Below are 16,400 nucleotides of genomic sequence, written 5' to 3' on the forward strand. Positions count from 1 at the left end.
GAGCGATGGTTCCCTGTATGACCATGCGTTGGTGGTATAGTGGTGAGCATAGCTGCCTTCCAAGCAGTTGACCCGGGTTCGATTCCCGGCCAACGCAAAAATCTGATTTTCACTTTTCTTTATGTACACATGTTGATTTGTTAGTTTCTCTCTGCTTCAAACCATTTACAAGTCATTCAATCATTGTCCCTCGGCTTAGTCCCTTTATTCATCAGGGGTCGCCAAAGAATGAACCGCCAACTATTCCAGTATATGTTTTACACGGGGTGCCCTTCCAGCCACAGCCATGCACCCACCCACCCACACACCCACACCCACACACACACACACACATTAATACTCAAAACAAAAAATCTGAATATCAGAGCACGCGTCGAGTCTTAAATATTTTAGTTAATTATAGAAGCAAACACATTTTTAATTTTAACACACAGCTAAGAATGAATAGCACACACACACATTGGTTGAGGTGGTGTCTGTGTGTGTCCATTACAGAAACAAACACATCTTCACAGACATTATTTTTACACACAGTTAATCATAAATAACACACATTGGTCGCGGAGGTGTGTGTGTGTGTGTGTTTCAGCAGTCCTGGTGGTCCAGCAGTTTGTGCAGCTCACACACCTCAGGTCTCCATCCTGCAGAGCCTCGCTCTCTGAAACCGGACAGAATCGGAGAAAGAGACACACCGTCTGGTGGCATGGAGCCTGTGATGGCCTTACACAACTACACACACACACACACACAACACAGAGAGAGAGAGAGATACACAAATGTCAATGTCTTAAATGTCAATTTACACTATCCCTAATCTTGCAGTCTGCTAATTTTTCAATGAGAATAAGCTGTCGTGTTGAGATGTAACTAATATTAGGTACACACCGTGTCTACACACACAGATTTCTGCAGATTTTAAGCTCATTGAGTCTATGGACTCTATTTTAACCATCTAAGTCCAAAGTGCAGGGCGCAAACGCATTAAGGGCGTGTCAGAATCCACTTTTGCTATTTTAAGGACGTAAAAATCCGCTTTGCCCCGTGGCGCATGGTATAACAGGGTTGAGCTTATTCTCTTAATGAGTTATAGGTGTGTTTTGAGAATAAATCAGAGTCTCATCTCCCATTCCCTTTAAGAGTCAGTTGCGTCGTGCCATAGTGCATTTGATATTTACATGACAACTTTGTAAGTGTAAAAACTGAACTGGGATCTTGTTTTTTGAAAGAAAATTGTAAAGATGCTACAACCACTCACATGTAAAATGAAAATCAATAAAAAACTTAATCACAAAAAAAAAGATATTTGCGTATTGCTGTTTATCCTGTGTGTATTAAGCAGTTGTGCAAGCGAGGCGCACAACTAACGCGCTCTGCGCTGGACAATAGACCAGCTTTGGGTCCCACTTTATATTAAGTGGCCTTAACTAATATGTACTTACATAGGAATTAATAGTTTGTTACAATGTACTTATTGTGTAAATACATGTGTTTACTGTGTACTTACGCTTGATTAAATACATATATGTAATTACATCTGTAACTAACTTTTGTAAATACACTGTTGAACATCCCTTACACCTTAACCCACCCTAAAACCTACCCATACCAGCAAACCTGTCCATAACCCAACCTCTATCCCAACTCAGAAGCACCACAAGTGCTCTCAAATACATTATAAACACAGTAAGTACATTGTATTTATTTTTTTATGTAAGTACTTAGTAGTTAGGGACACTTAATATAAAGTGGGACCCAGCTTTGATCTGATCTATTGAACAGTCTATTTAAGTTCCTCAAAATAGCAATACACCTCAACACGCCTCCTTTTTAGATCAGAAGGCCTATAGGCGCACATATGGTATTTGATATATAAACAGCGTGGCGCAAAACGTCAAAACGACTCTTGCGGCGAGCTGAAACTAGGAAATAACAATTGCGTTGCGCCTTGCGCCGGGTGTATGATATGGCCCAAAATGTGCGGCGAGTTGAGAGCCCCTGTGCTGGGTTCAGTGACTGGCGGCGCTCTCCCCTATGCTGCTGTGAAGGTGTGTCAGATCAGATGTGTGTGTGTGTGACAGGCAGCCCTCACGCGCGCTTGTTATAACTATTATTATTATTATTTTTTTTTTAGATTTATTAATCATTTATTACAAAGCATCAGATCTGTGTCATGTCCAGAGGAAGACAGCATAAAACAACTGTGGAACCCACTATCCCATGATTAACTTTCATACATGGCATTTACACAAATATTTGGGAGTCATTACATAATCCTTGATCTGATTTATGGAAGACTTCCACAGAGTATTGGGAAAAAAATGGATGGGGGGGAAAAACAAAATGGGTTTTCGTTATAATCAATATGAATATTCCGACCAAACTGAATACAATCCAAGGGCGTAGGTTTGCACTTGACATTGGTGGGGACGGGTGAATCAAACAACACATATAAGCTATTATTTATTTAACTGCTATTAAAATATATTAATAATCCTCTCTTCATACAGTTTATTAAGTTTTCAGCCTGTAGCCAAGGGGGTTTGGGTGGTTAAAAAGACCATAAGTTGAATTATTGTTATTATTTTAAACTTTTTCATATTATTAAAATGGCCAAATTCTGACCAAGGAAAGTTGAATGTTCTGGCTAGTTTTCATTTTCACTTCAGTGTTTAATTTAAACTTGTTTCTACAGATTTATTTATTTTTTTAATGTAATGATAGATAGAATAGATTTATAAATAGATAAAATTTGTATTTTGAAACAAGGATCTTTTCATATTTTGTTTCCAAAGATGTCATTTATATAACTAAAAATAACTTAGTTTGAATGCATAATTGTGAATAAACACTTAAAATAGTAAAATAGTGTGGTAAGCAATTTGACAGAAAGGTTGAAAATATTTTTTGGTACATCAAAAAGTGTGGTTATGATAACCATCCGACAAGATAACCCAGCAAACATTAGTTTAGAGGTCTGCATAAATTTCAGAATAAATCGCGGGAGCGGTCGGTAACGGGTTTAATTTGGGACGGGAGCGGGCTGTCTAGCAATATCGCGGATATTGCTATGCGAATGAGAGAGAGAGAGAGAGAGAGTTTTCCCAGATAGCAAAATACACTCGGGCCAGTTCCGGCTAGATTCTCGCCTGCCAGAGACTTACCACTCAGCCCGGCTCCGGCTGCCGGACTCCGGATGCTTGTGGACTCACTGCCCGATTCCGGCCAGATGCGGCGGCCGTAAGCGAGCCGACGCTGCCGCATCCGCGCCGGAATCGGCCCGAGAGTAATGTGCGCTGCGGCCCGGAGCTGGCGCGACTCAGTATTTATAAACCTTTATATAAAACCTTTTGGTATTACATTGGTACTTGATACATGGTATTACAAGCCTTTGAGTTGATATAACAGCAAACGCCTGTGTGTCTGCTTGGTGCTTGTGTGCGTGTATGAGAGAGAGAGATTTGTCTGTGTGTGTGTGTGCTTGGTGCTGTTTGTGTGAGTGTGTTTATACAGACAGCTTGGCTGTCTGGACTATATAGCTGGGGGATTTTCGGTTTTGTTCTCCCCCGCTCTTTAGCGGGATCGGGCAATAATATCCAGCTGCAGACCCGCAGAACCACACACGCTTTAGGCACACACAATCTAGGACACACAATCTAGGCAAACCATATATGGTTATGACGGATGTTAAAGTTATAACGTCTTTTTGGACATCGTCATCGATATATTTTGATGTATATGATTAATAAATATTGCACACAATAAACAATAGTGTTTACTTTACTTTATTTCACAAATATTGCGATTGAGACGGCCGAATGGGGAGCATTGTTTCCGATCGCCATTCAATATAATAGAGTGAACAGTTTTTAATCAGTCATTATAGCTGATCAATCTTTATTACCTGACAATAAATTGGCAGATACACGTTTGCTGGCCTTGCTGAATGATCTCATTTGGACAGGTTTAATTTATATAATGGATTAATTTATGATGAAGGAAATAATAGCAAGTTAAGATAGGCAATAATACATTATATGTAATAAAAATATTTTTACATGTAACAAATGTATAACACTATATTAATATTTTACTCAAGCGGTGTTTATTAGCTTAATTTTCTAATAACCTTTTAATTAATGATTTCCCACATTTAATACTCTTAATAAAACTATTAATAAAATATTAACTATTGATAAAAAAGTCATAAGTGTATACACACACACACACACACACACACACACACACACACACACACACACACACACACACACACACACACACACACACACACACATATATATATATATATAACAGCTTTAACAGTGACAGTTTAGTAAAAGATAGTAGTTTATATATAAACTTATAAATATAATCAGTTAAGATAATCAGTTTATAACTATATTGTTTAAATGGTTAACTATAGTAGGCTAATTTATTTTAAAGTGACATTATTGTTTGCTTTTTTATATTTTACAACAACGTGATTTTAACGAAGTATGATAATATTAAGAGCTTGAATTAGTTTATTACACTTAATCCAACAATTAGACGGTCTGTTATGTTTTCTTTGTGTATATGGACACATGAATAAAGTCATAAGTGTCTTTAACCGATTATTTTTATTGACATAATTTAAAGTCAGAAACTGCAGAGACTTTAAAATGATCGTTACGATATAATAATAAAATTGACTGAAATGGGAAACCATATTTGTGAAATTCAATAGGTGGCGATAATGCTAAAGAGTCAGTTACCATTTATGGTTTGCCTAGATTGTGTGTACTAGATTGTGTGTGCCTCAAACGTGTGTGGTTCTGCGGGCCTGCAGCTGGAAATATCTCGGATCGGGCGCGGCGGGCAGAAAAAGGGGCGGGTCGGGCAGCGGGACAATAAATTCTTGATACAAGCGGGAGCGGTCGGGTTCGGGCTAAAACCTGGCGGGTGCGGGCGGGAGCGGGATTCAAAATTTAGTCCCGCACAGATCTCTACATTAGTTCTTAAAATGTCACTAAAATGCAATATTATGCATAATTAAAAAGAAGGCAAAAAACTGCAACAAGGTTCAGTTGTTTAAAAAAAACACGCCTGATAGTGTAATGTTAAAAAAAATGTTTAACTGATAAGGAGAGAGTTTAATAAAGACTTATGTTAGCCATATTGCAAATGAAACGTCTCATATATCAGTATTGTGCCTATACACAGGCTGTATTTTTTCTGATAAATTGTTTCAACTGAAATTGGACTCTGAGAGATTAGGAGAACTGGCGGGATTGTATACTTTAGCTGTTTATTCTGCAGTTAGTTTTCAGGGCATATTATTCACAGACTAGAATATCAGCCTGCTATAACAACATGACTGTGCATCAAAGCGGGAGAAAACACGAGCATTAACCCCATAATCATGATGGACTCATTCTGTAGCGAACTTGCATTATGTGACACACTTTCATTGAAAAAAGCTCCTTATGTCCACCTCTCTCTTTCTTTATTTGCTGCCACCATCCTCACTCGTGTGTCACCCAACATACCTTATTCTTGCACGGGAAAAAAAACAATCCATTGCATTTGGCGCTGCTTGTATCTGAAGGCAGCCACAGCCTCTCACATAAAAGAAAGGAAAGGCACAGCCAATCAAAATGTCCATATGTGTTTTGGGGGCGGGAGGACTCAAGAAGAGAACGTGATTTAACCTGCGTGTCTAGGTTAATGTTGACAGCGCGATTTTTTAAAAAGTGGATTAAATTATTGGTGGGGACATTTCTATGGCCGGGGGATACTGGTGGGGACGCGTCACCTCCGTCCACCCTAAATCTACGCCCCTGATACAATCTTACATCAACAACAGATGGCAAGCAACGCGTTGATAATAATAAATAATCAAATTTGATTACAAACAACCTAACGAGTTGTTTAGCACGTGTGCATCGCTGCTGTTATGTTTTACACATGTAATATTTTTTCCTGGAGCGATTTAAAGCAAAATACACAATGACACTCAATCGAAATTATTCGATTATTCGAGGAACATGGTTACTTACTGAGTTATTAACGCTCAGCAATACCACATGAAGAAAGGACGGACTTTGAAGGAATAAACCATGTGAGGAGAGCTCCATTATAGTGCACTGGATAAGTCTAGACTAGTGTTGCCAACTTGGCGATTTTGTCGCTAGATTTAGCGACTTTTCAGACCCCCCTAGCGACAAATTTTCAAAAAAGCAACTAGCGACACTGGAGATTTTTATAGATTCTCATGTGTTCATACTGCACATTCCCTACTCTCCTCAACGAGTTGCGGGTAATGCGCAACAAAGCGTAGTGCAAATATAAATACTCTTTATTAACCATAGGCTGTTAAATAAACAGAAATGGTAGAATGTGATGACGCCCGCAATATGCAAATTAACGTATGACGCAATCTATCAACTTTTAAGGCAAAGCTTATCATCTTTTCATTGAAAATAGTTGGCAACAGTGGTCTGGACAAGTTCCACCCATGCATGCACGAGGCAGGCAGTTCTGTACAATTACGTAATTTATTAACTTAAAGATATCGGCCTAATTATGACATTGGATTGATAACGATAATCTTAAAAATAGCATTTATTGGCCGATAACGATATGGCCGCCGATATATCGTGCAGCTCTAATAATATGTATCATTTAAAAAAAGTTTTGGCACAATAGCTCCCCACCCCCCACCCCCCCATGTGTGGTGCCACTTTGCGCTGCATATACTGCATACCACCTTTTTGCGCCACTGAATATTATTATATAGGAGACTTGATTTATTTACCAAATAAGTGGATCTAATAGGGTTTGCATTGTAAGCATTACATAAAAGTTAAAAACATATTCGATTTTATTTCATCTTTTGAGTTTCTAGTCACGATACTCACAAAATCTTTCACGTAAATCTGCAGATTTTTTACAAATAACAAAGAAGGTCTGCAGATTCTGTCTGGCCCTATCACTGAAAAAAGTGTTGCATGCAGAACTGTTGCAAACAATTTATTTGTGTTGAATTTAAACAAACATATTAAGTTTATTAATGTTTAACTTAATTTGTTTGTTTAAATTCAACACAAATAAATTGTTTACAACCACTTAACGTAAAAAAATTGAGTAAATCCAAGGAGTCATCTCTGAATAATTTTTTTCAGTGTACTTGTGTGTACCTACAAAATGTGTTAAGGGGACCGTCAAAAAAACACCAGAACTACTAGCTGTGTGTTAATCTGAAAATAACAGCACATCATAGACACATGATCAAGTCTAAACTCCAATAGTACCTGGAGGCAGCCTTTATGATGCAAGCTGAGACTGCATCACTCAGAAATGCAATGTCAGACACAATGCACTCAATGGAGTGAGTGACGTCACTGTGAGGGGTGGGGTTAGGTGAGCACATTAAAAAGCATTGGATGCAGCTCAAATTGCATCTGCACCAGGTCTGCATCCAGACCCCTCTCGTAAACTCTCACCTCGTTCAGTGATACGACTCCCACTAGTCGACCCACACTGGTGACGAAAGCGTAATCCAGATTCAACACAGAGAACATGCTGTGAGTCTGTCAGAGAGAGAAGAACACGGCACATCATTCATCCAGCAAACTACACACACACACACACACACACACACACACACACACACACACACACACACACACACACACTGTCACTCTCTCATAATCACTGAAACACACACACACCTTGTGCAGTGTTGTTCGATCCACCAGCTGGAAGGGGGCGGGGTCAATCTGGCAGCTGTTGAAGTTTACCTGCTCATCAAGCTGTTGCTCCTCCCATTTCTCAATCTGCATAAACACATAGAGATACTGAGATCCCGTTTACACTAATGTGTTTTCGTTTTAAAACGCATATGTTTGGCTAAGGTTACACCATTCATCCACACTACGCCAGAGTTTACGAACACTGAAAACGGAGCATTTTGGAAACGCTGGAGAGGCTGTTTTCATTCTGAAACGCTGCTGCTCCATCTCAGTGTGGATGGGGGAAAGGGAGACATCTGGAAACGGAGGCGGGGCTGCTGAGTATCGCTACCTGATTGGGGCTTTTGTGTCATTGCGTATCCTTCCCTTATTCGTCAAGCCCCTATCACATGACTATAACACATGGCTTTTACACTACCGGAAGACAGCAGACCAGCCTTCACTGTAAACAACAACACGGACACAGAAATGGGAGCGTTGTTTGCACTAGTGTCTGTTTTAGGCGCCGTTGTGCAGTAATTCGTTACGTTTAGTAACAACTCGACCTCGTCGTCTGTCCACAAAAACACCTCTCTTGCTTTCTTTGCCATCGCGTTCATTGTTCAACCGGCGTTTGTTGACTAACAATAACCAAATGCCGAGCGAGACACATGCTTCCTGTTTATACTGGAACGTGCATGCCCAGAGTGCGCGAATGGTCACGTGATATACGGTTTTGTGGCGTAGTGTGGATGGAGATATGTTCAGAAACACTAGTGTGGACGCGGATCGTTTTTGATCTAAAACGCTGTTTTAAAACTAAAACGCACTAGTGTAAACGGGGCCTGAGATGCATAGAGATTCTAGCCCCTTTCACACTTACAGACCTTTAACGGAAAATTGCCGGCAATTTTCCAGAAAGCTTGTATGTGTGAACAGGTCCTTTTTGAAAATACCGGTAAATTCGTTCTGGCTATTTTCCGGAAAGAGAAGTTGTAACATTACCGGTAATTTGCCGGAATGCTGCGCTGTGTGAATGCAGAAGGAAGATTGCCGTAATAAGCGCGTGCACGTCTAGAACGTGCTGACGTGAGACGTCTGCTTTAGCCAATCACAACAGTCAGACGCATTTACGTCCGCGCGGTTTTGTGAGAATAAAAGCCTTTGAATATTTTTCCAGACACATTAAGCTGCTAGAAGTTAGTCAGATCACGTTTATATGTTCTTCTTTATGCCAACTGTGTAAATAATCATCGATGAGATGCTTATGATAAGCCGTTGTTTGTTTACCTTCAAGCTTTGCGTGCGCCTGTGAAACAGCCTGTGAGCGCCTGCACACGCACATATTATGAACATCTCGACATGCGAAAGTGATCCTGCGAAAGTTGTTCACAATATTAATCATCCACAGAGTTTGTAATTTAGTCAAATGTTTACAAATACAAGCGCAGCCGTTTAAAGCTCATTTGTGGTGAATGATGTCAGAATTTACCGGTATGTTGGAATGGATGTGTGAATGCTCTTTTCCGGAAAATTTCCATAACGTCCTCGCCTGTGTGATCAGCGCTTTTTTGAACATACCGGTAAAGTCGTTCCGGAAATTTTCCAGATATTTACCGGTATCACTGTGTGAAAGGGGCTACTGAGTGTGTGTGTGTGTGGTGTGTGTGTGTGTGATTGTGTGTGTGTGTGAGATTGTGTCTTAAAATGTCCTCACCTCTTGAAGTATCATATCATCATGTGCATCCGGGTCATTCTACAGACAGAGAGAGAGAGACACACACACACACACACACACGGTGAGTCTCTGTGAATATGTTTGTAAGTGTGCTTCAAGCAGACCTTTTAAGACAAACTCCAGTGTTTCTACCACTGTAGACAGCCATGCTCATCGTCTCTGTGGAGCAATCAGTTAATGTGTTTGGCTGTTATTCCGAATGGTTGGTGGTTTGAGCCCACCCAGGGACGAACTAAGCCTTTTGCTGCCTTGCAACAGGGTATATGCCGAGCTAGTGCTGTTCCCATGCTGATACACTTCCGGTGAGCTGTTATTGTGAACTTTTTACCATTTTATACGGTTCCTTATACAGCATGGATGTTGTAATGTCATTAAAATACATTCAGTTCAATAAACTTTAGCATTTATTTGGTTGCTCAAGCGTAAAGCGAGACATAAAGCCGTTAGCTCGCATGCGCCCGTCAGAATCGGCAGGGTAACACAGAAGCTCCTTTGAATATACTGGGGTAAAATAAATGATCATATTATAAAGACATGGCGGGGAAATGTAATTTAATGCAGTGCTTCTTGTACAATCTGAGACCCACTTTAAATCGGATATCACTCAGCTAGTGAAGATCGCTCATTTTTAAAGAAAACAGACCTTAAACGCACCGGATTTTGCATTGGCATTCAATTCGCCGGAAGCGTTTAACCCAGGTTACAGGCAAATTAAAAGTCCTATTAGCATGCTTCAGCATATACCCCACTGCTATTTACACAGGTAAGGAAGGTACTGATGAAAACAGTCACTAGCTCCCGAGAGAGCCTCACCACAAGCCTGGATAGCTCAGAGCATGAGACTCTTAATCTCAGGGTCGTGGGTTCGAGCCCCATATTAAGTGTTTCTATTGCCTTTCTCTCTCTCTTCCCAGCAGTTTTCAGTTGGCTGTTCATTTGTGTTCACCCACCAGACCTTTTGAGACAAATTCCAGTGTTTCTACCACTGTAGGAAGGCTTGCTCAAAGTCTCTGTGGTGTAATAGGTTAGCGCGTTCGGCTGTTAATGGAAATGTTGGTGGTTTAAGCTCACACATGGACGAAATAGGCCTTTTGCAGCCTTGCAACTGCTAACATGTGCACTGGGCATAGATCCTGGGCAACGTTCTCTGCCTAGTGTAACAGGATGACATCAGGATTTAGCAGCTGACTGTTGTCCACTGCATGTATTGGTGAAGTTTTTATACCAGTTGGCTTAAATACACCACCAAACTTTACACAGTTAGGGAATTGTGTGTGTGTGTGTGTGTGTGTGTGGATGTATTTATGTGTGTGTGTATGTATGTGTGTGTGTGTTCACCTTCATTGCGTTGGTGTCCGGCCGAGAACAGAAGAATGTCTTAAAGCTCAGGCCAGAATCATAAATATCTGAGAGAAATAAAACACACACACACACACACACACACGCGAGAGAGAGTGTGTCAAATTACAAGATTTACACTTAATCTTTTCTCTAGTCTTTAAGTGTACACTTAGCGGTTGACGTGTAAAGTGCATACTTCATGTAGTAAAATATCTGATCAAGTGCACTAAATGATAAAAACAGATGAATTAATGCAAAATCAATTATAAATATTATATTATTAATTAAACTATATTATAAATATTGTAATACATTAAGGAATGCAGATAATATTCTAAAGTATGTATTATACTTATAATATATAATAATATTTAATAAGAAGATCTTAAAGGTTAATTAAATAATTTCAATATTTATACTATTTTTTATGATTTTATTAACGCACACATGATACTTTTATTTTGTAAAAATGTCAAATAGTTTTCATGCTTTAAAATCTAAGTTAGGAGTGAGTGTGAGTTCATTTATTACTGTTGTTTAACTGTTCCTCGTCTGCAGTCGGTCTCTTCAGAGCAGATTTCAGAGGTGTAGAAGGAGAAACATGAGCAGAAGCAGATGAAGAGTCTTCTGTGGCCGTCTACAACACACACACAAACACAAACACACACACCACACACACACCACACACACACACACACACACACACACACACACACACACACACACACACACAAAATTACGTATTTGTGAAAAATAAATCCGTGTTAAAAGAATGAAATGCTGGATGATGATATTGATGTTTTGCTTTTGCTTGGAAAAATAAAAATGACAAATAAAATATGAATAAATAATAAATATACAAAAATAAAATAAAATAATGAACATTAATAATACAATGCAATAAAATAAAGAATGAATAAAATAAAATACATTAAATAAAATGGCATTTTTATAAAACTAAACTAAAGAATGATTCAATAAAAAAATTCAATAAAATAAGTCATTAACCAATTAAAATAGATAAAATAAAATAACAATTAAGACACTTTAACAAAATAATGATCAAAATAAAATAAATCAACTAATTAAAAAAATATTCAAAATAAAAGAATAATTAATCAAATTAAACAAAACAATTATCAAAATTAAATAAATTACTAATTAAATACAAATTAATAAAATAAAATATAAATTAACTTAAATAAAATAATTATCATATTAAAATTGATTACAGTTATACATATACACACACACATATATATATATATATATATATATATATATATATATATATATATATATATATATATATATATATATATATATATATATATATATATAATGAAATAAAAAAAAAAATTGAATTAAAATTAAACTAAAGAATAATTAATTTAAAGTTAAATAGAAGACATTAACCAATTAAAATTATTAAAATAAAATAACACTTAATACAATTAAATAAATGATCAAACTAAAATAAAAAAATGGAATGGCAATGAATAAAATAGGAAATAATTTAAATAAAAGGAAATAATAATAATATTATAAATAAATAACTTAACAAATAAATAAATAAATTAACTAATAAAATAAAGGAAGTATAAAACAACAATTAAAAAATACTAAATAATGACCAAAATAATATTTAATTTAAATAAAATAATAATAAAAGTAAAGTAAATTAAAATAAAACACAAATTAATGAGATAAAAACAAAAAAGAATAAAATAAAATATTAACTAATTAAAATTAAATTAAACAAAATACTTGTCAAATTAAAATAAAATGTACTTAAAAAAGTAACAAAATAAAATAAAATGTAAACAAATTTAAATAAAATAACAATTAATAAAATAAAACTAAATAACGGTGAATTAAATAAAAATAAAATAATTAACAAATAATAAAATAAAGAACAACTTAAAATTAAATAATTCAATTAAACAACATAATGGTCAAATTATAATAAAATACAATTGGAAAAAATTACAAAATAAAAAGTTATAAAATAAAATAAAATAAATCAACAAATTAAAATAAAATAAGAATTATTAAAAATGCAACAAAATAATGATGAAATTAAAATAAAATAAAACTTAAAATAAATAAACAAACAAATATAAATTTGAATAAAACAATGATTATTACTTTTTATTTTAAATGAATTAGTGTTGTGACCTGGAAGTGAACTTTGCTGCGGGCAGGTATGCTGTAGGCTCCGCCCCGCAGGTATTGCGTTCGCTCTATCAGGAGCGCCAACAACTGAGCTCGCTCAATAGAGCCCAAAAGCAGCATCGACTCTGAGAAACACAGTCAAAAACACACACTGATCAGACACACACTGCATTAATATTCACAATCTAAGGTGTGCTTCTGTACCTGTGGATTTCACCATGGGCACCGTCTTCAGATTCCCTGAGCACAGGATCTTGAACACGTCTCTGTATGTGGAGTTGAATGTGATGAAGCGAACATCCCTATTCATGAAGTCCTCCACATGGATCTTACTGTTCCTACAGACGGAAATAAACAAACCAAAGCGTGAGAAATATGATTCAACCTGCATTACTGTGGAAACTGTGATCCACTTTTGACACTTCAGACTAGTTAAAACACTTCAGGTCGACCATGAAATTAAAATGTGCTCTTCTTATTGTTTATGAAGTAGTGCTGGTTAAAAATGATGTATCTGTTGTCCTCATAATGTTTAATCAAATATCATAACCCTCCCTCCCTCTCGAAATGACTTCTTCACTTCTGGTCACATGGAATACCTTTAGGGCGGAGCTATCTGTCATTTAGGGTGTAACTATCAGTCCTTTAGGGCGGAGCTGTCAGTCACTTATTGTGGGGCTATAAGTGCTTTAGGGAAGGGCTATCAGTCCTTTAGGGTGGAGCTGTCAGTCATTTAGGGTGGGGCTATCAGTCCTTTAGGGCGGAGCTATCTGTCATTTAGGGTGGGGCTATCAGTCCTTTAGGGTGGAGCTGTCAGTCATTTAGGGTGGGGCTATCAGTCCTTTAGGGTGGAGCTGTCAGTCATTTAGGGTGGGGCTATCAGTCCTTTAGGGTGCAGCTGTCAGTCATTTAGGGTGGGACTATCAGTCCTTTAGGGCGAAGCTGTCAGTCACTTATTGTGGGGCTATAAGTGCTTTAGGGAAGGGCTGTCAGTCCTTTAGGGTGCAGCTGTCAGTCATTTAAGGTGGGGCTATCAGTCCTTTAGGGCGGAGCTATCTGTCATTTAGGGTGGGACTATCAGTCCTTTAGGGCGAAGCTGTCAGTCACTTATTGTGGGGCTATAAGTGCTTTAGGGCAGGGCTATCAGTCCTTTAGTGTGGAGCTGTCAGTCATTTAGGGTGGGGCTATCAGTCCTTTAAGGTTGAGCTATCAGGCATTTAGGGAGGAGCTATTAGTCCTTTAGGGCAGGGCTATCAGTGCTTTAGTGTGGAGCTGTCAGTCATTTAGGGTGGGGCTATCAGTCCTTTAAGGTTGAGCTATCAGGCATTTAGGGAGGAGCTATTAGTCCTTTAGGGCAGGGCTATCAGTGCTTTAGGGTGGAGCTGTCAGTCATTTAAGGCAGGGCTATCAATCATTTAGGGTGGGGCTATCAATTGCTAAGGGAGGGGCTATCAGTCATTTAGGGTGGAGCTATCAGTGCTTTAGGGTGGGGCTAACAGTGCTTAATGGTCAGACTATCAATGTTTTAGGGTGGAGCTATCAGTCCTTTAGGGAGGAGCTATCAGTGCTTTAGGGCGGAGTTATCAGAGCTATCATTTAGGGTGGGGCTATCAATTGCTAAGGGAGGGGCTATCAGTCATTTAGGGTGGAGCTATCAGTGCTTTAGGGTGGGGCTAACAGTGCTTAATGGTCAGACTATCAATGTTTTAGGGTGGAGCTATCAGTCCTTTAGGGAGGAGCTATCAGTGCTTTAGGGCGGAGTTATCAGAGCTATCATTTAGGGTGGGGCTATCAATTGCTAAGGGAGGGGCTATCAGTCATTTAGGGTGGAGCTATCAGTGCTTTAGGGTGGGGCTAACAGTGCTAAATGGTCAGACTATCAATGTTTTAGGGTGGAGCTATCAGTCCTTTAGGGAGGAGCTATCAGTGCTTTAGGGCGGAGTTATCAGAGCTATAGCAGACAGTCATTTAGGGCAGGGCTATCAATCATTTAGGGTGGGGCTATCATTTGCTAAGGGAGGGGCTATCAGTGCTTTAGGGCGGAGTTATCAGAGCTATAGGGTGGAGCTGTCAGTCATTTAGGGAGGAGCTATCAGTGCTTTAGGGAGGAGCTATCAGTGCTTTAGGGCGAGGCTAAAAGTGCTTTATGGTCAGACTATCAGTTTTTTAGGGTGGAGCTATCAGTCATTTAAGGTGGAGCTATCAGTTTTTTAGGGTGGAGCTATCAGTCATTTAGGGTGGAGCTGTCAGTTATTTAGGGTGGAGCTGAGCTGTCAGTCCTTTAGGGCAGGTTTATCATTCATTAAGGGAGGGTCTATCAGTCATTTAGGGAGGGGCTATTAGTCTTTTAGGGCAAAGCTGTTAGTCTTTTAGGTAGGAGCTATCAGTGCTTTAGGGTGGAGCTATCAGTCATTTAGGGTGGAGTTATCAGTTCTTTACGGCAGAGCTAACAGTGCTTTAGAATGAGACTATCGGTGTTTTAGCGTGGAGCTATCAGTCCTTTAGGGTGGAGCTATCAGTCATTTAGGGAGGAGCTAACAGTCCTTTAGGGTGGAGCTATCAGTCATTTAGGGAGGAGCTAACAGTCCTTTAGGGTGGAGCTATCAGTCATTTAGGGAGGAGCTAATAGTCCTTTAGGGTGGAGCTATCAGTCATTTAGGGAGGAGCTAACAGTCCTTTAGGACAGGGCTATCAATCCTTAAGGGCAGGTCTGTCATTTATTAAAGGAGGGGCTATCAGTCACTTAGGGAGGAGCTATCAGTGCTTTGGGGTGTAGCTATCAATCCTTTAGGGTGGAACTATCAGTGCTTGAGGGCGGAGCTTTAAGTGCATTTGTGCAGGGTTATTGGTGCTTTAGGGCGAAGCTATCAGTCATTTAGGAAGGGGCTATCAGTACTTTAGGGTAGAGCAATGAAATGTAAATCAAACGCAAAGTAAACACAGATCCTCACTCCCTCTGTCCCCATCTGAGCAGCGGCAGGTAAGGCAGTCTCTTGATGCGGATGACGGTGTCGTAGATGGAGGGCTGCAGGCTCTGAGACACCATGTTGGAGAGGATGACGGAGATCAGGATGGGCAGAGAGTAGCTGAGGTGACCCGTCAGCTCCATCATGATCACGGCGGTCGACATGGTGTGTGTGACTCCTGCTGTTAGAGCCGCCGCTCCTGCAAACATCCAGAAAGCAGAAAAACACTCATCTGTCAGAACTTAAGAGGGTGGAAACTGATTATATGTAATCTGTATTATGTGATCAGATTACTTATAATTAGTGTAAACTGCGTTTACAAATATGCATAATCAGATTACCATTATTTTTTTAATGGATTACATTTGCGGCAGGGCAGTCTCATGAGCATTTTGTCAGTAAAGCTAGTTCTAGTAAAACTCCAGCATGTGCATTTAGATAGAGCAGAGTTTACTGAAAAGTACGGCC

General features: G+C 38.8%; 1 protein-coding gene and 1 non-coding gene across 3 annotated transcripts in view; one reads left to right on the top strand and one right to left on the bottom strand.

The window, feature by feature from the left end:
- The first annotated feature begins 25 nt into the window (after positions 1-25).
- Positions 26-97, top strand: trnag-ucc (transfer RNA glycine (anticodon UCC)). The gene has a single exon. It is a non-coding gene; the product is annotated as a tRNA-Gly (tRNA).
- Positions 98-373: 276 nt separating this feature from the next.
- Positions 374-16,400, bottom strand: part of clcn2c (chloride channel 2c) — a 38,663-nt gene continuing 22,636 nt past the window's right edge. The window contains exons 15-23 of one of the 2 annotated variants that reach the window (XM_087283148.1): positions 15,918-16,131; positions 13,171-13,304; positions 12,970-13,091; positions 11,323-11,428; positions 10,789-10,856; positions 9,430-9,468; positions 7,713-7,817; positions 7,485-7,571; positions 374-729 (exon numbers count right to left, since the gene is read on the bottom strand). In XM_087283148.1, the coding sequence (XP_087139274.1) occupies positions 586-729; positions 7,485-7,571; positions 7,713-7,817; positions 9,430-9,468; positions 10,789-10,856; positions 11,323-11,428; positions 12,970-13,091; positions 13,171-13,304; positions 15,918-16,131 (1,019 nt within the window). In that variant the 3' untranslated portion in view covers positions 374-585. 2 annotated transcript variants of the gene reach the window in all.

This window comes from Danio rerio, chromosome 15 (genome assembly GCF_052040795.2).
Source record: "Danio rerio strain M-AB ecotype USA chromosome 15, GRCz13ab, whole genome shotgun sequence".
NCBI classification, from domain to species: Eukaryota; Metazoa; Chordata; class Actinopteri; order Cypriniformes; family Danionidae; genus Danio; species Danio rerio.